The 23195-nt window shown below is 34.4% G+C and overlaps 1 protein-coding gene and 1 long non-coding RNA gene across 9 annotated transcripts in view; one reads left to right on the top strand and one right to left on the bottom strand.

Annotated features, from left to right (window-relative positions):
• LOC137490042 (uncharacterized) overlaps positions 1-23195 on the top strand; it is an 846477-nt gene that overhangs the window by 383718 nt on the left and 439564 nt on the right. The gene's annotated exons all lie outside the window — the stretch shown is intronic.
• The window catches only part of doc2a (double C2-like domains, alpha), a 208534-nt gene that overhangs the window by 100704 nt on the left and 84635 nt on the right, over positions 1-23195 (bottom strand). For all 8 annotated transcript variants that reach the window (XR_012400880.1, XR_012400881.1, XM_073944221.1 and 5 more), the window contains exons 7-8: positions 19039-19098; positions 129-313 (exon numbers count right to left, since the gene is read on the bottom strand). Coding sequence is in view for 6 of the 8 variants with exons in the window: in XM_073944221.1 (XP_073800322.1) it covers positions 129-313; positions 19039-19098 (245 nt within the window). In the remaining 2 variants the exon portion in view is untranslated. The remainder of the gene's footprint in view (positions 1-128; positions 314-19038; positions 19099-23195) is intronic.

Below are 23195 nucleotides of genomic sequence, written 5' to 3'. Positions count from 1 at the left end.
ATGTGGAGTTTGCATATTCTCCCCGTGTTTCGTCGGGTGCTCTGGTTTCCCCCACAGTCCAAAGACATGGTATAAGCGAATTGGATGTTTTTTCGCTAGGTTTACAGGGTTGTTTGGCGAAATCTTACATTTTCACATAGGGATCTGAGAAGCCATTTACATCCATGGCAGCCAGATGAGCGCAGCGCAGCACTCCGACACATAATCCCCCTCGCCGGGACTCTCCTTCACCCTCTGCAGGTGGGGGAAGGAACTGCAGCGAAAGCAGCAAACGACCCCTCTCTTCCAAACTCGTCATTTGTTCATTCTCCCACTGTAGGAAAGAAGAAATGAAGGTTAGGTTAGATGTCTGTCTAATTAGCTAAAATGTTCCACTATCTGAAATGTTGTAGTGCTTTTTTATTCTCTGTTCTCCATCTATGTCAATTAACACAATCTACATTGTAAAAGCGCTATAGAAATAAAGATTAATGAAATTTAATTGAATGGGTTAGGTCTAAAAATGTGACACATTTTACTGATGGAAACACCAGCAGTTCCACCAAGGCAGCAAAAGAATAATGTTGAGGTTTTATGTGGGTGTAGTTTTAGGGCTAAAATTATGTGCATGAAAAATGAGGCATTGTTTGGATATGGTTACTTGAGAATCAACACAGTCACTATGGGGTGGAAAGGCAGCTATACATGAATGAATGCATAAGGGGATTTTGCTCCAGGTAGTTAGGAATTCAGTTATAGGAACTATCAGGGCGGTCCCTGGAGAACTGCGGTTTTCCCTCAAGCCATTTTTCTAGTTGCATTTGCAGTCTCCAGGAACTTTGAAGTGACGTAAGCCAGCAGCAATGACATCAAGCTGGGGATTCAGTTAAATCAACAACTGGAAAATGGAAAATAGCATGACTGAAGCTGTGTTTTTGTTGTCTGAAATTTGTGTTTACATTTTGCAACCGACAGATCAAAAAGGCGGGATAGGGGACAACATCTCCTTGACTATAATACTACACATCATCAAGGCGGAGAAAAAAAACAATGCAGCAGACAAAGGTAAAGAATATCCATAAATTAGCAGCTTTTCATATTTTATTTTTTTTTCCAAATTTATTTATGCTTTTGAATTGTATTAAAAGTTTGAAAAAGTGACTTTTATTAACATTTTTTAAGGTTTAAAGTGATTTATCGTCTGGGTTGGTGTTGTAAAATGTTAGAAAAACCTAATAATAGAAAGCCAGCACGTTTTCTGTCTTCCACTGAATGGAACGGAACAGTTTGGTATGCTTGGTACCAAAAAGCAAACCAAACCCTTATCACTTTTTTTAGCACAAGAAAAAGGTACCAAAAGGCAGAGCCAGGTACACAGCTGAACACTATTGGTTTAAAGAGAAACGTCACTAGGGCGTGCACAAGCCAGGAGAATGAAAACAAAGGAAGCGCCATTTTTAAATACACAGCCGAAACATTACACCATAATAATATATAGGGGGCTTAACATTAACACCCGCCAACACGCCAATCGTGGGTAGATCTTAGATGTGGCGGGTTAGACAGACACACCAACTAGCCACTTTGGCTGGTTGAAAATCATTTTTAAATTGCCAGTGCACTAAAGATTAGAATTATAGTTTATGAACATGTGTCAATATGCGAGCAAATGTGACCTTAGAATTGAGAGGCAGCACAAATAACTGTTAAAATAACCGCTCGCATGAGCAAAAGAAAGCAGGCGAATACTGAATGAAAGTATGATCATACGTACGGAGAGACACAGGTGCGCTCCCCTTACCTTGCGCGAAGCGACCGTGCCTGGAAACGCAACTGGTACGACCGGTTCTCTTTGAAACACAGAAAAAAAAGCAATGCTCGCACATCCACTGTCCTACTGCTTTCAAGAGCTCAAGAATTTTTGTAAGCAGCAGCAGTTGCCACTTTCACTTTAATCATTCTTTGAACAGATTATTAATGGACCTAATGTTAACTGTGATCATGCACGTGATCATCCATCATCGCACACAGTATGTTTTTCACCTGCTTTCTTGGTTACAGTTATTTTAATTTTGGTTTAATTGTCATCATTTACTATAACATTAAGGTATAGTTAACTAGTGATCTGGGACTTTTAGCCTGGATGATACTGTGGATAGTTTTAGATACATCAGAATACATCTTTTTTTTGAATGTCAATTTTTAAGAGCATTTTTGTTGAATAAAAAGTGTATGTATATTGCTTTATTTTTCTTGTTTTGACACAATATTTAAAAAGTCTGACGTGGAAATATTTAGTTTTGTGAGTCCAGAGAAGAATTTGGTAAATCCTTGTAGTGTTGAATCCTGAAAAGTCAAGTGAAATAAAACTAATTGCAATGCCACACTATGAAGCCACAAGCCATTTTCTCATGCTCATTTAGCAATTTATGTATATAATATATATTTTCCCAACAACAAAATCATGGCTAGTGAAAATAGCGAATGGCTAGTAATGTTGGGAAACTACTAGCCACAGTGGCTGATGATCAAAAAAGTTAATGTCAAGCCCTGAATATATACATATAATAATAAGCCATGGTCGACCCAAGCTCAAAGAATGAACAATGAATTAGAATGACTGAATTACTTTTTAACAAACTGTTAATGACGTTACATGTGTTGGTAAAGAATACAGATGAGAGGTTTGTACTGACGGTATATGTTTCTTATCATTTATGAACCCAAATAAGGCCTAAATGTATGTTTTGAGTATAGTTTTTGTAATTGGTAAAATTTCAGACTCTGTAAATCTCTGTATGTGTTCTAAAATGTTTTATTTATTTTTTAATTGTATATAATTTCAGACATTACAGTAGGCTATTTTGCATTATCATTGACCTGCAGCTATAATTAAATCCTGCTCATAGAAAGGTTAGTGATTAACATTTATTTATACATATAAGTATTTATGTATATGAACCATTTATTTAGCAAGAAGTGCTTCTCATACGATATGTGAACTTCAAGCGAGAATAACATCGACTGCAACTTTCAAAAGGATACCATTGGTACTATTTGGCAGTGAAGACTGATGAAGGGGACTTGTACCGTATTGTACCACTCAATAGCTGCAATTCCACTGTCGGGCTAGTGCGAGCCAGGGCTTTTTGAGATCGACAGAGCTGGGAAGCGAGCGCTCTTTCGCTGGGTTTCACACATGTACATGCATCTAAACGCGTATGTTTCATGCACAAACACACCTTTTCAACTTGACAAAACTCTCGACAACTGAAAGTTACTGACTGCTGTGTCTTTAATGTGGTGTAAAGATTATTATTGAAACATCAAGGAGGACGCAGCAAAGAAATATCACATATTAAATTAAAACCAGGCTATACTTTATTATTTTATGCAACACCCTTACATTTAAAAGGGAAACATAAGGGCAATCTTAAGCAAAAAAAAAAAAAATCTGTGTTTTATGAAATAGCTGACCAGCTATATGGTTTTCTTTTCCTTTTTTATTTACTTTTTGGTGCATGTACACCTTTGCGATTGGAAAACTAGTGTAACGGTGGACTTGGGCAAACTCCGCCACTCCTTTCAATCCGCCCTGCAGTCCCAGCTGGCCCGCTTTGGCTTAAAGTATACGGCGTGCCAAAAAAAGGCCAGCCGCTGGCCCCGAGGAACCCCCACTTTGGCCCGACCAGGCCCCGAAAGTGAAAGTGGAAAAAACTGGCCATGGCTGACCCTGGCACGCTCGCTATAGGCGCTACAGTGGAAACGCAGCTAGTGAAAATGTGGCATATATGTTTGCTGTGCAGTGTTTTGTATGGGATGCTTTTATCCAAATCTATGAAACACACATCACTAGTAGTTCCTATTGTGCTGGGTTGAATCCTACTTTGAAGTAGAAACAGATTTACTTCCCCAAAAAAATGCAGCTAAAATCATTCAGTTTCTAGAGTACAAACTCACAGCCAATAGTTCTAGGAACTAGAAAGCAATGCACTAAATCCGGCTACTTATATCTCTATCTGTACAATAGAATATAATAGTGTGCATATAATCACAGGGAAAAAGTATTGTAAAAAAGGTTTGCTTTGTGACCAACTCATTTAAATGAATTACTTTGTGACGGATTTTCAATTACTTTGAAAGGATTTTAACAATGACACCCCCTGGGGTAGTGAACAAACAGCTGGAATAGAGAGCTGATTGAGACACACCCTTATATTTAAGTGGCAAATGACTGATTGAAGGAACTTGATTAGACATGTTCTGTTGAAAATAGCAGCGGTTGCTAGGCAGCAAAAGAATAATGTTGAGGTTTTAAGTAGACCTATGTTTAGGTCTATAATGAGATGCATATGAAATGCTGCATCATGCCTTGTTTACAGTAATTTATGCAAGAATCAACACTGTGTCATTGTGTGATGCAGAGGCAGATGTGTGGACCCATTATTACTGTGCAAAAGTCTTTGGTCACCATTGTATTATATTATATTATATTATATTATATTATATTATATTATATTATATTATATTATATTATATTATATTATATTATATTATAGTGTTACAGAAAAGCGAATAATCACAGTTCCAATAAGTTTAGTGTCGGTAAGGTACTAGCTAGTGCCCTAATTTGTATTCAAAAGATTCTCATATTGAGTCATTTGTAAATTCAATAGTGAGCTTAAAGACACACATCCCAAGGTTAAGTCTGGAAATCTTCCTTTGACTTACACTGATTGAATATAAAAGTGAAGCCATTGAAGTGGTGTTATTGTAATCTTTGCTTTCTTACATATATTTGCATACGGACTTTGGATTGGTCTATAATTAATATGATATAATATAATATAATATAATATAATATAATATAATATAATATAATATAATATAATATAATATAATATAATATAATATAATATAATATAATATAATATAATATAATATAATCAGTAAGACGTTTTAAAAGTCAATTCTGCTCACCAAAGCTGCATTTATTGATCAAAAACACAATAAAAAATGATTAAATTGTGAATTACTATTACAATTTTAAATAAAATTAAGATTCATTTACTCTTGTCATTCAATTCTTAATTTTCTTCATAATTGTTCTCCAAACTACATTCAATAAAATACAATTTCCCAGTTTATTTTCTTTATTAAATGCAGCCTTTGTGAGCAAAAAACGCTTATTATAAAACAAACAAATCATACTGATTCCAATTTTTTGACTGGTAGTAGGTAATATTTGCTGCTTGTTTAAATGTCGAGTGAAATTAAATAAGTTTTTTTAGATGTAAGTATCAGTATTTTTTGTTTTTATGATATTTATATAAGCTAGTGCGCACCAAAACAGTGCCAAAATTCACATTTAAGAGACCAATAAAAACATGTAAAACAATCAGATGCTCAAAATGCACATTTCAAAGCACCTCACAAGCCTTTAACCTACTTAAAATGAGCCTAAACAACACTATTCTTGAAATGTTTTAAGGACAACTTTGAGTTTTAAGTTCAATCCACTTAAATTTGTTACGCTAACTGATTTATGTTAGGACAACATGAATGAATTGTGAGTAACCCTGCTTTTTTACAGAGTATAATAAGTGGTTCATGCTAAACTCTCGCACGCACTGAAATAAATCATCTGTATTAAAAGTGATAGGAGACTTACAACCGACAATGACAAGGACTCCCTGTGGGTAAAATCAGAGAATGTTCAACATGTAGAATAATTATAAACAGCTGGTTATGGCATGTAATGATGTTAGTGGAGTGTGACATCTATGCACTCAATTTTAAAGCATGCCGTTCTGTTGTTTTCCTGAAATGTTAATTAAAAATTTGTATTTCTTTCCTCCTTGAGTTCAAATGCTGTGCCAAATTTCCATAAAAAATTGATAACATTGATTCTAATGGAAAGCCACGTTTAATCTGCCCTAAAACGGAAAACTTTTTGTCGTCGTCTTCCTGTAGGATTGAGACTCATCCTCTATCAAACACAGAAAGTCATTTATCATGTTCTCTTCCTGCTCTGTTTAGTCTCAGCTCTGCTTCGATGGCTTTCAAAGGGGAAACGGGGCAGATCTAAGCATAGCCTCTTCAGGATTTTCTGAGCTTGGGAGACTTAATGAGACATAATTGTATGATTTGGTGCAATGCTCTCACACACACATATTTGTAGGGGCTTGAGAGAAGCTTATTTGAATGCCCATTAATAATGCATGCAGAGAATGCTCAAGTGTGACTCTGAATATGTAACACTTACACCAAGAGAGCAACAATATTTACACGAAATACTCGATAAACCATCTGTACGAATTAAATCGTTCGTTTTAATGACTGTGATCTTGGTCGGGAGCTGTAAGAGAGTATAATGGGGAAGATCAAAGTTCAGACTGAGGCACAAAACACGATAAAGAGCGCTCTTTTCATCTCTCTATGTCTTGGTATATTCAATTAAATATGAAACCAACTGTTTTTTTAATAAATAAAAGTGGTTTCATTTTAATTTTGAGGTACATTTGAAATGGATTTGAACAGATGCTGCTATTTCAGTCATGCCGCTGTGCGCTCTGCACTAATTACAGAAAAACTGGCAATTTATTAAGAAATATTGTTCAGCTTCTTTCCTTCTCTAATTAAAATATTTTAAGAAATGTATTGTAACCTCAGTTTCCTTGTTATTTCCTATTCCTTAAAAACAGATCACAAACATAAGTACAAAACATTTGATGCAGCGTATTTTATATGTGGTAATAGTTAATCAGAACATGATATGGAATTAAAATGAATAACAATTTAAATCACAGTATAATAATTCATTCATTTTTCTTTGGCTTAGATGAACCGCCAACTGTTCCAGCATATGTTTTAGGCAGAGGATGCCCTTCCAGCTGGTACCCAGCACTGGGAAACACCCATACACTCTCGCATTCACATTCATACACTACGGCCAATTTAGTTTATTCAATTCACTTATAGCGCATGTCTTTGGACTGTTAGGGAAAGCGGAGCAACTGAAGAAAACCCACACAAACAAGGGGAGAACATACAAACTCCACACAGAAATGCCAACTGGCCCAGCTGGGCGTCGAACCAGCGACCTTCTTGCTGTGAGGCAACAGTGGTAACCACTGAGCCACCATGCTGCCCATCTCAGTATATCTCAGTATATTTAAAAAATCTTTTTTACATGTCGAGGATATAATATCATGACTATGAGAATTTTATTTCTCCACTTTTCATATATTAAAGACTTAACGTAAAAGTAACCCTATGAAATAAGTTTTTTTTATATTCAGCGTTTATTCCTGCTCAAATTAAAGCATGTTGGAACTCTTGTGTACATAAATTTATGATTATTATTATTACTTTAAGCAGAGTCTACCTTACATCATTAATATGCCACAATTTCTTCCAAGTTAAACTAATGTTATTTTCAAGTGTTACTATGCAGAGGCTTGAGTTTCTGTGTAAACATGATTTGAAGATAGTTTGACTCATATTAAACAGTAAAATGCTGGTGAAGTTACATATCTATAGTTTATGATCTTGATAACATTAACACGTGATAACAAATAAACACTATTTCACACGGAGCAATGTAGTTTTGGATTTTGTTTTTGCTTTATAATGAAAAACGTCATTTAAAAACTGCATGTTGTGATATCTTTGACTAACATTGTTTTTTGATTATCTGAAACATTAAAGTGTATGTAATGTAATGTTCATGATAACTTATATGTGTGTGTCAATGCCAAGAGCTACCGAACCATTCTGGAGGACCATGTGCACCCAACGGTTCAAACATTGTATGCTTAAGATGGTGCCGCATTTGAGGATGGTAATGCACCAGTACACACAGCAAGACTGTTGACAGAGTGGTTTGATGAACATAAAAGTGAAATTGAAGAACTCCAATGGTGTGCATAGTCACCAGATATAAATATTATTGAGCCACTTTGCGTTGTTTTGGAGAAGCGTGTTGAGAAACATTTTCCTCCACCAGCATCATGTAGTGACCTGGCAGCTATTCTGCAAGAAAAATGGCTCAATATCCCTCTGGCCACTGTGCAGGAAATGTTTCTGTCATTCCCAAGATGAACTGATGCTGTATTGGCAGCAAAAGGAGGCCCTACACCATACTAATGAATAATTGTGGTCTAAAACGACTGTAGGTGTTTCATATATATATACTCTTTCCTCTCTATATACACCAGACACTTTCCTAAACACAACAAAAACAACAACATCAACAACAACAAAACTGCAAAACTACTTTAGAAAGTCTAATCAGCCAATCACATGGCAGCAACTCAATACATTTAGGAATGTAGACATGGTCAAGACGATCTGCTGCAGATGAAACCGAGCATCAGAATGGGAAAGGTGGTTGTGGTTATTGGTGCCAGACGGGTTGGTTTGAGTATTTCAGAAGCTGCTGATCTACTGGGATTTTCATGCACAACCATCTCTAGGGTTTACAGAGAATGGTCTGAAAAGGAGAAAAAAATTCAGTGAGCGGCAGTTCTGTGGGTGCAAATGCGATGCCAGAGGTCAGAGGAGAATAGCCAGACTGGTTTCAGCTGATAGAAAGGCAAACTTAACTTAAATAATCACTCGTTACAACTGAGGTCTGCAGAAGAGCATCTCTGTACACACAACACGTCAACCTTGAGGTGAAGCTACAGCAGCAAGCTCACCAAAATTGGACAATATAAGATAGAAGATACTAAAAGACACTCAAATGGCCTCCACAGTCAGCAGATCTCAATCCAATAGAGCACCTTTGGGATGTGGTGGAACCGGAGATTCACATCATGGATGTGCAGCCAACAAATCTGCAGCGACTGCGTGATGCTATCATGTCACTATGGACCAAAATCTCTGAGGAATATTTCCAGTACCTTGTTGAATCTACGCCATGAAGGATTAAGGGAGTTCTGAAGACAAAAGGGGGTCCAACCTAGTTTTAGTAAGGTGTACCTAATAAATTGGCCAGTGGGAATATAAAGGAAAGCACACTACTGATAAACACAGACATGCAGACTTCATATTCAAACAGTCTTTTTGCTCATTCATTTGCACAGACGCTACTCCACATTGCAATCTAGTCAGCCGTACTTTTAAAAATCCCTCATCCAAAAGTTCCTAAATTTCATCACATTCCTCATTTCCATAACTGCAATTCCAACATCAGGAGCTCTATTAACTTTTTCATATTCAAGTTACAGAGTTCAGAAAAGTAGCACATAACAGTAATGACCGATACATATTTAAACTAATGGGATTTCACATTCGCAGTGGCAATCTAACACTGCAAATGACCTCCCATGCATTTATAAGCAAAGTGTCACATCTTTGCATTTGGAAAGTTCTCGAGCTTTATTTCTGTCTGCCTTGCTCTGTTTTAATCCATCTGTTTCTCTCTCGCTCTCCATTCTCTTTTTGCCAGCCGAGCCCTCAGTAACCAGCAAAAGCACAGGATCAATAGGGTAATCATCACAGTGTCTCTCTCCCCCTGTTTGTTTTTCTAAAAAACAGCCTTGTTATTTCTAGTTCTTTACCTTGCACTTTGAAATTCTCCTTATAGCCATGTCTGCCACATCGTGTGTGTGTGTTTGTGCCCGGTTTGCGGTTGTGTATTTTTTGCCCATTAGTGAGAAACATGCCAAGCCAAACCTGTTTGCTGGCAAGTGTGAGGTTTCATTAATGTAATTGTGCCGGGACAGATACAGATACTGTGTTTATTTGTGTGTGTGTGTGTGCGTGTGTTCGTGAATTTTTGTGTTGCCAGACCTTCATTAATTGAACAGTGAGGACACACAAACAGACAGAAGGGCGACCCCTACGTTATAAACAGACAACTCATAATGCAAACAGCGAGGAGAGCAGCCTAGCGGTTTAAAGCTCAAGAGACCCACAAAATAGCTGCACGTATAATTCCCTGCCTCACGGGGTCAACTCCACCAAGAACCACCACTTAGACGTCACGGTCACTCGCAGTTGTTGCTCGTTTCCCACTCATGAATTTTGTTTGCAGGAGAGCGCACGCAATTATGCAGAGTTAAGTTGAAAATGTGTACTTCAGAGAGGGAATATTTGCATGAATATAAAATGTTAGGTACAGTATGAGGTTTTTTTTTTACAGTCTAATCCGATTGTTAGACTACTGGTCAACAGCTTGAGGTCAGTAGATTATTATTCATTAATTTTCCTTTGCTTAGTTACATTATTCGTCAGGGGTCGCCACAGCAGAATGAACCGCCAACTATTCCAGCATATGTTTCACACAGCAGATGCTCCTCCAGCTGCAACCCAAACATCCATACACTATGGCCAATTTAGTTTATTTAATTCACCTGTACCACATGTCTTTGGACTGTGGGGGAAACCAGTGCACCCGGAGGAAACCAACACTAAAACAGGGAGAAAAAGCAAACTCCACACAGAAAAGTCAACTGGCCCATCCGGGACTCAAATCAGTGATCTTGCTGTGAGGTGACAGTGCTAATCTCTGAGCCACTGTACCTCCCCATGGATTTTTACATATTTTTATTATTATCATTTTTTAACTCAATAAGTTAACTCAATAAGGCTCTACAACTCAATAAGACTGCATTTATTTGATTATAAAATTAAATTAAATCATAATATTCTGAAAAATAACTCTTATTCTGAAGCATTTATTCTATTACATCAAAGCTTAATTACGCATTATTATTTCAGTTTCTTTATATACATAATTCGTTGTAATAATAATATACGTGTCGTTGAAAACAGTTGTGCTGCTTTACGTTTTTGTGTGAATTATGATAAGTAGCATTGAAAAAAAAAATACTTTTATTATGTAAGAACCCACAGCAAAGTGACAGTAAAGAAATTTTTAATGTGCCTTTGATAAATGTGTCATTTCAGATATATTCTGTTATTTTAATACTTCTGTTCATCAAATAAACTGTATAGGGATTTCCACAAAAATATGAAGTGGAAAAATAGTTTTTTAAAAATCATTATAAGAACATCAATAAATAAACAGTTGCAGCGAAAATGATTTAGCCCTTCTGAGAAATTTCAATTCCTTTTCAAATATAGAAAATATGAAGAGAGGGTTTTTTTGTCGACACATTTTTAAACAATTGTTTTAATAACTATCGTCTGATAACTAATTTATTTCGTCTTTGCCAAGATGAAAGTACACAGTATTTTTTAAGAGACCTGTATTCAGCTTGAAGTGCAATTTAAAGGCTTAATTAGGTTAATTAGGCTAACTAGGTAAATCAATGGAGGGCAGTGGTTTATTCATTAGCCAAAAGAAAAAATCGTAAGGGGGCTGACAATATTGATTTTAGCATTCATTCTTTTTCTTTTCGGCTTAGTCCCTTTATTAACCTGGGGTCACCACAGGGGAATGAACCGCCAACTTATCCAGCATATGTTTTACACAGTGGATGCCCTTTCAGCTGCAACCCATCTCTGGGAAACATCCATACACACTCATTCACACACATACGCTATGGACAATTTTGCTTACTCAATTTGCCTATACCGCATGTCTTTGGACTGTGGGGGAAACCAGAGCACCCGGAGGAAACCGGCACCAACACAGGGAGAACATGCAAACTCCACACAGAAATGCCAACTGGCCCAGCCGGGACTTCAGCCAGCGACTTTCTTGCTATAAGATGACGGTGCTAACCACTGCGCCACCGTGCCACCTCGAACTCAAAGCAAACAGTTAAAGACATTTAATACTTTCTAATAAATAATTTCTTTTGTCTTTGCCATGATGACAGTAGAATATTTTTTCAAGATACTAGTATTCAGCCTAACTTGCAGTTTAAAGGTTCAACTATAGGTTAATAGCTAGGCAAGACATTGGACAAACAGTGGTTTGCTCATCAGCTTATAAGAAAAAAAAAATCCTAAAGTTGGCTAATAATGTTGACCCTAGCAGTATTTACATAAAAAATGTTTTTTAATACAGGCAAACTAAAAGAAATAAGACTTTCACCAGAAGAAAAATACAACACTGTGAAAATATCTGTCAAAAGTCAGTTGCAAAATAATAAAAAATAACAAAAAAAAAAAATCCAATTTTTAATAATAAATTAAAAATAATGATAACAACAAATGTATATAAAATTTATAAATATACAAAATAAAATAGTCTGTAACTGTATAAATGACTGAGCACCAATAACAATCGATCATTATAGAGTAGCATATCATCCCATTAAAATGACTTCTGTAGGATCATGTGACTGGAGTAATAATGCTGACAATTTAGCTTTATTAGAATCACAGAAAATAACTGAATTTTTATCCCCTCTGTAAATTTTTCCCCTAATTTTTGTAATTTTTTAAACATTTCTAAACATAAAAACTAATTCCAATTCAAAAAACTCATTTCTATTACATGATTTATTTTATATTTGCCATGATGACAGTAAATAATATTCTACTAGATATTTTTCATGATGCTAGTGTTCAGCTTAATGTGCCATTTAAAGGCTTAACTAGGTTAATTAGGCATTTAAAGGTTTAACTAGGTTAATTAGGCAAGTTAGGGTAATTAGGCAAGTCATTGTATAACGATGGTTTGTTCTGTAGACAATCAAAACAAATTGTCCTTAAGGGGGTTAATAATATTGACCTTGAAATGGTTTTAAAAATTAAAAACTGCTTTTATTCCAGTCGAAATTAAACAAGACTTTCTCCAGAAGAAAAAATATTATTAGACATACTGTGAAAATGTCCTTGCTCTGTTAAACATCATTTGGGAAATATTTAAAAAACAAAAATAACATTCATAAATTCATAAATAAGATTTTGATTTCAACTGCTTATCAGTAATAAAAAGTGACCATATTATTATACTTTTATCTGTTGAAATTACAGCCCTGACAACCAGAAGAGGCTTCTTTCACACACCAAAAAAAAAAAAAACAGTCTCTGCGATCTTATGATCAACAGTGTACAATAAAACACAAATGCCACATACTGTAATAAGTTCAGAAAATCTCAGAGGGACAGAAGCAGATGGCAGCGTGTAGCAGTGGCTTCGAGTTTCTTCGACTAATTGAAACGCCAATGGCATTTGTGAATGGGGAAAAATTAATTTACCACGGTTTAAATGCTGTATCCTAAATTGCTTAGGCTGTTTGCTTGCATGTGCACGGCGAGGTTTCAAACTAATGACCCCGATCGCGCAGAGAGCCCCTAATGATAATGAGTGGGTGTTTCCAGCAGGTAAACAGGTGTGCGGTCGGTGCACAGCTTTCATATTGAGATTTGTGTGATTAGCAGACAGATGGCACTGCAGCAGTCGTCAGCCCACAGCGCAGTCTGAATGTGTGCCAGTCGTGACACCAAAAATCCAGAGCTTTAAATAAACAGAGTAACTGTTGCGCCAATAACTGTGTCACTTTCCGGTCTTTCCTTTGCCTACGGGGTTTGTTCTGCGTGTTCCTCCTACACCTTTGTACTTATTTATCTCCAATCCTCAGCTATATTCAATGCATTTTTATTCATTCGAAAGGATCCATCGTCATCCTCTCTCTCGTGACTTCAGTAATGTGCATGATGTCTTTTTTTTTCTATTGATGTACAGTAGACCTTTAGAAGAATGTTTTAGTTAGTTTATAATTTTAGATTTTATTTTTATTGTTTTAGAATCTGCTTCTCAAAATAATAATAATGATAATAATAATAGTAATAATAATCAAAAGTCTATTTACACAATTGTTCTTCAATTGTGGTAAACGTATAGGGTTCCTTTTAAGAATGTTAATGTCAAGCGGTTAATATATGGATTGTGGGGGGGAAACTGATCTCATAAATATGATATGTCATCCAAGGCTTTTTTCGTAGTTGTAGATTTTATGTTTAGTTTAGCTTTAGTTATGTAGTTGCTTCAATAATAAACAAACAACAATAAAAAGAAACCAATATAAATAAACAAATAAACAAACTAGTGCTGTCAAACGACTAATCATGATTAATCGCATCCGAAATAAGAGTTTACATAAAGTGAGTTTACCCACTGTGTAAATATTGTGTGCATAAAAACATACATATATAAAATACTAAACATTTTCTAAAATAGTAATAATAAATATGCACAGTACACACATATTATGTAAATACAAGCACTTATTTTGGTTAAAAATAAAATAAATAAACAAACAAATACAAATAAACAAATAAATAAAATAAATATGTCTATTTAGATTTTTGTTATTTAAATATAAATTTAACTAACTAAGAAAGAGAACATATGATATCCGAGTTTTTTTTCTTCTTCTTAGTTATAGATTTTATTTTTGTTTAGCTTTAATTATTTGGTTGTTTAAATAGAAAATAAACAAATCAACAAAATAAAAAATAAAACATAAATTAAAAATAAACATAAGTAAACAAAAATAAATAAATAAATAAAAACAAATAAATAAATAAACAAACATAAATAAATAAATGAAAATAAATACATAAATAAAGAAACAAACAAACATATATGTCTATTTGAATTAATATAAATGAAATAATGTTTTGTTTTTTAAAAATTAATGAACTAAGAAAAAGAACATATGATATCCGATGTGTTTTTTCTTATAATTTTTTTTGCTTATACAAGCATAAACAAATAAATAAATATGAATAAACAAATAAACAAACAACACATATATGACTGTTTATTTAAATAAATAAATAAATAAATGTTTTGTTATTTAAATATTAGTTTTAACTAACTAAGAACTTATTTTTGTTTAGCTTTAGCTGTTTGGTTGTATTAAGTAGAAATAAAAAAAACATAAAACTTAATTAAATCAATTAAACAAAATAAATTTAATTGAACAAAATAAAATTTTATTTAAAAGTCTGTTTAATTAAAAATAAACGAATAAAAGTTTGTTATTTAAATATTAATTTATACTTCATGAAACAAAATGAAAAAGAAAATGTTTAATTGTTTATATGCAGTTTATTATTTTCAGTTATGCACATGATTGGTGTGTCATTAAATGCAACTCAATGGCTACTACCACTCTGAGAGTAAAAAAAAAAAAAACACAAGCAGGCTAATCATTATTTAAACTTGTAGCTTAAAAAAGTGGCTATACTACATAAACCGAGTTGCATGTTATGAATCACCAAGAACTATAATTTCAGCAAAAAACAAAAAAAAGAAAAAAAATCATCAGAGAATGTTTAATTCAACAGCAAATATCTATTTTAAGTGTATTATTTCTGTGTTAAGCCCTCCTTTTTAATATCACACTAAAGTATTCTTCTGTTTTTACAAGGCCAGGACCTGAAATGCTGCAGATTTTTATGAATATCTTTTGGAATTCAGATTCAGTCTTCTTCAAACACAGATTAAATGAAATGATTTCACTAGCATTAAACCCTTGCCTAACATCTCCTTTTGTTTTCTACAGAAAACTGAATGTAATTAACCGTTGCATTTGTTATGAATACTTTATTTTTGTCGTAACTGTTCCTTTAACATGGTTTGATTTCCCCCTGAACATCACTGTCTGTGTAAACGCTCTGAGCGCTTCAGCAGTTTTCTCCTGTCACTTCTCGTTCTCTTCCTCCAGAGACCTGCGAGTGTGTTGTCTGTCACTCATCCGGCACCCTCTGTCCATTCATAACCCCATAACCTTTCGCTCCTTCTTTCCCTTCATCTCCTCTATCTATGCATCTGTGTCTTTTTTTATGTAATCTCTTCCCTTCCTTTGAAAATGTTATTATTCTGGTCTCCTGAAATCTCTGATGCTTTTATGTGGGTGGCAAAGCATTCTACACCTCTTTACGCCTTAAATTAAGCTATTATCGATTTATTAAAGCAAAACTCAAAAAAACTTTGAGAAATATTCAAATTTTCACTGATTTCAATGTTTTAAAATGGATGTTTATTAATATTTTCCATATATTGTGATTCACAGTTTTTCTGTTTATTTACTGTTTTGAAGCTCATCATGGGAGCTTGAACTTCGATCTGTCGACTTTTGATGTTGAAAAATAAACTGTGCAATTTAACAAAGTGACTTTTACTGAAATTGAGTTGTTTGACAATACACACTCACCGGCCACTTTACTAGGTACACCTGTTCAACTGCTCATTAATGCAAATTTCTAATCAGCCAATCACATGGCAGCAACTTAATGCATTGAGGCATGTAGACATGGTCAAGACAAACTGCTTTAGTTCAAACCGAGCATCAGAATGGGGATAAAAGGTGATTTAAGGGGCTTTTAATATGGGATTGTTGTTGGTGCCAGATAGGCTGGTCTGAGTATTTCAGAAACTGCTGATATACTGGGATTTTCACACATAACCATCTTTAGTTAATAGAGAATGGTCAAAAAATTTAAAAATAGGCCTCCACAGTCACCAGACTCAATCCAATAGAGCACCTTTGGGATGTAGTTGAACAGGAGATTCACATCATGGATGTGCAGCCAACAAATCTGCAGCAACTGCGTGATGCTATCATGTCAATATGGACCAAAATCTATGAGGAATATTTCCAGTACCTTGTTGAATCTACGCCACAAAGGATTAAGGCAGTTCTGAAGGCAAAGGGTGTCCAACCCGATACTAGTAAGGTTTTCCTAATAAAGTGGCCAGTGAGTGTATTGTACGAGAAATAATATATAATAATCACGTTTTTTTATTTTAAGATGAAGGAATTAAGTTGGTAAATTAACAGAAAAGTCCTGGCAATCTATTACCAGGCTATTGTACTGTAATGATGCGATATAATTCTAGCAACATTTTAGCTGATTGCGCAACATCTCTATCTCTATTGGAGGTGTCAGTGTCAGTATGGTTAAGAAAACACTTTAGTATTTACTAATAATTATTAGAATATTTTCATGCGGGTGTCTGACAAGTGAAAATAAATCTAGTAACAACTGCTACTTTTTACCTTGCACGTTTTTGTTAACATTTAATATTATTTATTAAGGATATGCGTTTTCACATTCTGACTGCAATGCTTCATTATAAATAGTTAAAATGGTTAAAATTCAATGAAATATTTGTAAGAATAAAATATATGTGTTATTTGGAAGAGTGTATTTGCATTGTGATGATAATATATTGTCATTCTGGCATTATATAATGATGAGTGGCAAAAAATGCTATTAAAATAACAATAATATCGTTTATCGCAATATATTTTGATGCAATATATCGTACAACAAAAAAGATATCATGACAGGCTTATAGTACTTTAAAGTCAACTATTTCAAACTTTTCAACATCAGTAGTAGGTGGAGAAATGATCAAGATCCCAGTGCAATTTAAAAGCATAAATAAATAATAATATTAATAAAAAGTGAGTCATTGTAAAAATATATTTTTGTACAATATATTATATATTATATAATATTATATGTATTTGTATAATAATCAGATTCTAAAATCAAGTACTTACAGTAACTAAATTAGCATTTTTGAAAATACTCATAATTACACTAGTTACTTTTTTATGGGTTACATGATTACATATTACTTAAATAAAGGCAGAATGTTGTTTGCAGTTCATTAATTCATCAATTTTTGTATTTATTTATATATTTTTTCCATAATAAACCTGCAGCTTCTATATACATACATTCATGATTCTTCACATTTGTTTATTTATTTATTTATTTTTTTTGCAGAGAGGGGGAGGGGTGTGCAATGATGCACAGATTCTGCCACAGAAATCTAAGTGACCAGTTCTCCGATATTGGTTTATGCAATGTTCCTGTTATCTAATTTTACTAAATTGCTATTTTTTTTTAAATTCAGTGTTACTACCCGCAAACAAACATTAAAAGCAGAGTATATAAGTGTTATAATTTTGAAGTATTAAAGTATTTGCACTTTAAAACAAGCCGTTGAGGCATTTGTTGCTGATAAAAATAGCACAAAATTAACCTACTTCAATCTATGTCACACTTTAAATAAGGGTTAGCACCGAAAGTAATCTAAATGTAATCCAAAAGCAGTCAGATCACTTTGGCATAAGTGTGTAATCTAATACTCGATATTATCGAATGACAAAAGATGTAATCTTTTTTTCGCAGTGTTTCTGTCAGAATTGTTGAAGAATTATCCTACTTCAATATATGACTTAAAAAAGGCTTAGTACAAAAGTAATCTAAATGTAATCCAAGAGCAGTCAGATTACTTTCCCATAAGTGTCTAATCTAATACTAGATATAAGACTAAGAATTTGTAATCAGTAACTGATTACAGTTCATAATTAATCGACCAAGCTCTGAACACGAGTAAAAGTGGTAACCCTAACCAAGCTGGTGTCCATCTATGTGCTTTTCAGTGCCAACATCCAATTAATATTCATGAGACAGGCTGATAAGGTCTCTAACATGCCCCCATTTCCAGATTGCTGGTTAAATCAAAAGAAATGGATGCGAATTCTCTCTCTTTCTTTCTCTCTTTCTTTATCTCTAAGTGTTCAGCAGCTTCTGTGGTGAAACTGTCAACACAGGGCATTGGCAACCTAAGTGCTGTACAACACCAAGTTAAACAGAACAAATTGTATCTCATCTCTCTGGGGGCCACGCTTGCCATTTGGCTAATCTAATCCGTCATTTATGGATGCCACTTTCGTTCATGTTGACAGACAGAGCTGAGATTTGCTCGAAACACCAAAATGCACACCGAGTGCATCCACACGCTTGCCCTTTCCACCGCCCGCAACCTCATCCTCCGCTCATAATCCTCCTCGTGTCCTTTTTACTTTCCGGTGTGCGTCTCATCACGGGGCGCCTAGCATGTTGAGAACAATTTTGGGCTGGTAATGAAAATGCTAATCGATTTCTTCCATCCCACTTATCATAATGTGCTCACTGTTCTTATTGAAATGCAAATGAGTTTAAAGCCCAATATGAAAACATTTGAGTACGAGAGCATTAATCAGCAGGCAATTATACGTCGGCAATATTTGAAACGTCATCTTGACTCGCGTCCGGAAATGTCAGCGCTTTATTAATTGCTGTTTCGCTGAGAGAAAACAGGTGTTTTTGGTGGTAAAGTACCTCTCGTAGGTAACAGGAGATCCCTCGCAGCGCTGCTCCCATTGCTGTTGGAGAGGGAAGCTGGCAGACACAGAGAGAAAAGAAAAGAAAAGATGAAGTGTGAGTGTGTGTTTGATATTAGCAACTTTCATACACTGTAAAGATTACACAATTATTGCGTGAATTAAAGGGATAGTTCACACAAAACTGTAAATTCTGTCATTATTTACTCATCTTCTGCTTCTTCCAAACCAGTAGTGTGTTTTCCAAACAACGACATAACTCGTGGCTGAACTCTCATAGTACGATGCATCGATTGGGAAAAGAATGATGTAGTGACGAGTGTTTCCCAAAACCGTAGTTGCTTTGTCGCAGATCCATCATTTGAATCACATTTCAACGTGAAACATCCATAATGATACTCAAAACAGGGTGGAGTAACAACTTCTTTAAAGAAAAACCCTATTCTTTTTTATGCAAATTATATAGTTTATAATTATATAGTATATAGTTATACAATATTAGTTTTGGTAAAAACATGCACTCGCTTTCCATATTAATTAAATCAAAAAAAATCACTTAGCTAATGTGTATTCTCAACTCATATACAGTATAAATCATAAAAATAATCAATGGTTGTAATTTACAGTAGGCTATTTATTAAGAAATGAAAAAACTTTTTATTATCATACATTTTTCTTCTTATTGTTATTAAATAGCATATTGTTTATTTATTTTTTATTTTATTTACAATTTTTTGGAACAGGCCCGTGTCATATAGGCCTACAATACAGGTTCATTTCTTAATAAATAGCCTACTTTAAACTAAAAACATTGAAAAAGCTTATGCTATAAATTTTTGTTTTCACAAACTTTGGAGACGTATCGTAAATTCGGCTTTTAAATCATAAGTAGGGCCAGACGGAATCTGCAAATGTTTTTTGCTATTTCTGCGGAGAATTTTGGTAAAAATCTGTGGATTTCTGCGGAATTATTTTGGGAATATCATAACTAAAACCTTAATATGTGAAAGAAAAAAAATATCTTTTAAACTTTTATTTAATGTTTAAAATGCAAACCCAATTAGATCCACTTTATTTGGTAAACAAAACAAGTCTCATATAAAATCTCTACTAAAAGACAGAAAATATACAAACTGCGTTGTGCATAAATCAGATATACATTTTCATATTAGTCAATAATATTACTGTAATTAATTTAAAAACTGAACAAATAAAGATTTAAACACATTTATTCAAGTAAATAAACAGAATTAATAATGAGCTAAAAATCTGTGGAATTCTGGGTGTGCAGATTCCGTGTGGGCCTAATCATACAGTAAGTCACCTACAGTATAGTTTTCATCATAAGCCCAGGCTGCGTTCAAAATAGCATAACTGTTTTCAAAGTGCACTGCGAAGGGAATGCAAAGGTCAATATGAAGATCGCTAAAACTAAAACTCGCTGAACTAACTATAAATAATCCTTTGAAAGCAAATTACACCTAAGAGAGATGACTAAGTTTTTGTTTTTAAAAAATCATTCCAAGTTTAAGTGTTGGAAGGTTCAAAACTAATAGGGTGTATGGTTGATAACTGGGAATAGAATACAGCCAGGAACTATGCTTCTAACTACAGCTCTAAAAGTGTAGTTGCAAATGTACAAGTTTGCGATGCAGTTTGCAAGTGTTCATTGGAACAATGGATTTGGGAAATCCCAAATCAACTAACTAAGTTTGTAACGACAGAACTTGCAACTTTAGTCAGCAAACGATGGTTTCGCAAACACACCCATCTGGCTCTTTCATTTGTTGAGTATAAAAAAGGAAGATATTTTGAAATATGTTGGAAACTGGTAACCATTGACTTCCATAATCTTTGTTTTTTGTATTATAAAAGTCAATGGTTACAAGTTTCTAGCATTTTTCTAAATACTTTCCACTTGAAAACCACTTGAGGGTGAGTAAGTAGTACATTTTCATGAGCTACCTTTACATTTTTTCTTCATTTATTACAAATCTCATATCACAATATAAGTCATTTCATATCCTGATAATGATGTATCTCATAAAATAGAACCTTCTCTGTAATTCAATCAATTATTCATCATTCATTTATTTTCCTTCAGCTTAGTCTCTATTTCAGAGGTCTCCACAGTAGAATGAACCACCAACTATTCCAGCATATGTTTTACACAGTGGATGCCCTTTCAGCTGCAACCCAGCATTGGGAAACACAAATACACACTTATTTACACACACACATACACTATGGCCAATTTAGTTTATTCAATTCACTTATAGCGTATGTCTTATATGGACTGTGGGGGGAAACCAGAGCACACCCTCGCAAACACAAGGAGAACATGCAAACTCCACACAGAAATGCCAACTGACCCAGCCAGGGCTCGAACCAGCGACCTTCTTGCTGTGAGGCAACATTGCAAACCACTTAGCCACCATGCCACGGTTCAATCAATTTATAGTTTATAAATATTGACCGCATGGAAAGCACTATTTTCTTTAGCATTTAATGTAGGGATGCACTGATGTATCGGTCACCGATATTTATCAAGCGATTTTCAATTAATTTAAAGCTATCTACATAGCAGCATTAAAATTAAAAGAAAGGCTAATAACGATGGCTTATTAATTACTGCCAATATGCTTGAACAATCCAACATTTCTCAAAGCTAAATCATAAAATATTTGCAAAAAAACTAAATGTAATCTGTACAAAATATCAGACCTGCGTTTAATATGTACACAATTTCAGACTTGGTGTGCACCTGTGCATTTGTGAGTGAGCCTCCTGTGACAGATCACAGGAATTATCCAAAAAACACGTATTTATTAACAAAAAGCACTTACAACAGGAACAAGAACATTAACCACAGTGAGCACATGGAGTTTGACAATACAATACCAGAGAAAGGACTAAACAAACTCAGCGGCATAAATACATAGGACAAGATTGAACAGATTACAAACAGTGGTGTAACAACAGGTGGAACTAATAAACATTAACGAACGGCGGGAAAACAGAACAAACGAAACACATGACACAAGCAGAAGCACATGGACCAAACACATGGGACGTCACATGACACAACCACTACATGAACACAGACACATCAGAAATTCAACAGCACCATGGGTCAAGTGCTGCCAAAACTATTGGTTGGTTTAGGCTAAAATCTCTTGAACAATAAAAGAAATCGACGGCACTTTAGAGAGTCATTCTTTTTTTTTTGGGTAGCAAAATGAATAAGTGGCGCAGTGGGTAGCACGATCGCCTTACAGCAAGAAGGTCGCTGGTTCGAGTCCGGCTGGGCCAGTTGGCATTTCTGTGTGGAGTTTGCATGTTCTCCATGTGTTGGAGTGGGTTTCCTCCAGGTGCTCCGGTTTCCCCCACAGTCCAAAGACATGCAGAATTGAATAAGATGAATTGAATAAGCTAAATTGACCATAGTGTATGTGTGTGAATGCAGGAGTGTATGGGTGTTTCCCAGTGTTAAGTTGCGACTGGACAGGCGTCTACTAGTACCATATAAAACATATGCTGGATAAGTTGGCAGTGCATTTCGCTGGGGTGACGCCTGAATAATAAAGGGACAAAGCCAAAAAGAAGAAAACAAAATATATAATTTAATAACAGCAAAGCAATGGCTTTATTTTTTAAGTATATTATGTTTTATTATATGTGAAATAAAAGTTAAGACTGTTAAAGGAAATACTGAATAGCAAACAAACTCCAGTATGACTTGAAGAATTGATCTACATCTGTACTTGGAAAAAAAAATATTTTTTTGAAAGGCAACATTGGACAATTTCACACGATTTAAGGCCTTTCTTCTGTCACTTAATTCTTTTCCAAAGCATTGTAACTAAAAAGTTGGGGATTGGGGTATTCTTTTCTTTCTTTCTGTTTTTTAGTCATATAGTTTATCCATTTAAGAAATATAACTTTTGATTATTGTAAGTTTATTCAATAACCAAATTGGTAATTTTTTATCGTAACTTGGGCAGTTAAAAGTATTAAGAACTTCAAGGCAAATGTTTGATTAAAATTATAGAAATCCAAAACAATTATTAATAAAATACTTTTTAAAAACTAATTACAGGCCCAACATAAAATATTGCTTAATAAAAATCAAGATGTACTATCGAACTTGTAGCT

The sequence above is a fragment of the Danio rerio genome, chromosome 3 (genome assembly GCF_049306965.1).
Source record: "Danio rerio strain Tuebingen ecotype United States chromosome 3, GRCz12tu, whole genome shotgun sequence".
Taxonomy (NCBI): Eukaryota; Metazoa; Chordata; class Actinopteri; order Cypriniformes; family Danionidae; genus Danio; species Danio rerio.
Note: the sequence above shows the minus strand (reverse complement) of the source record. Positions and strands in the feature narration are given on the sequence as shown.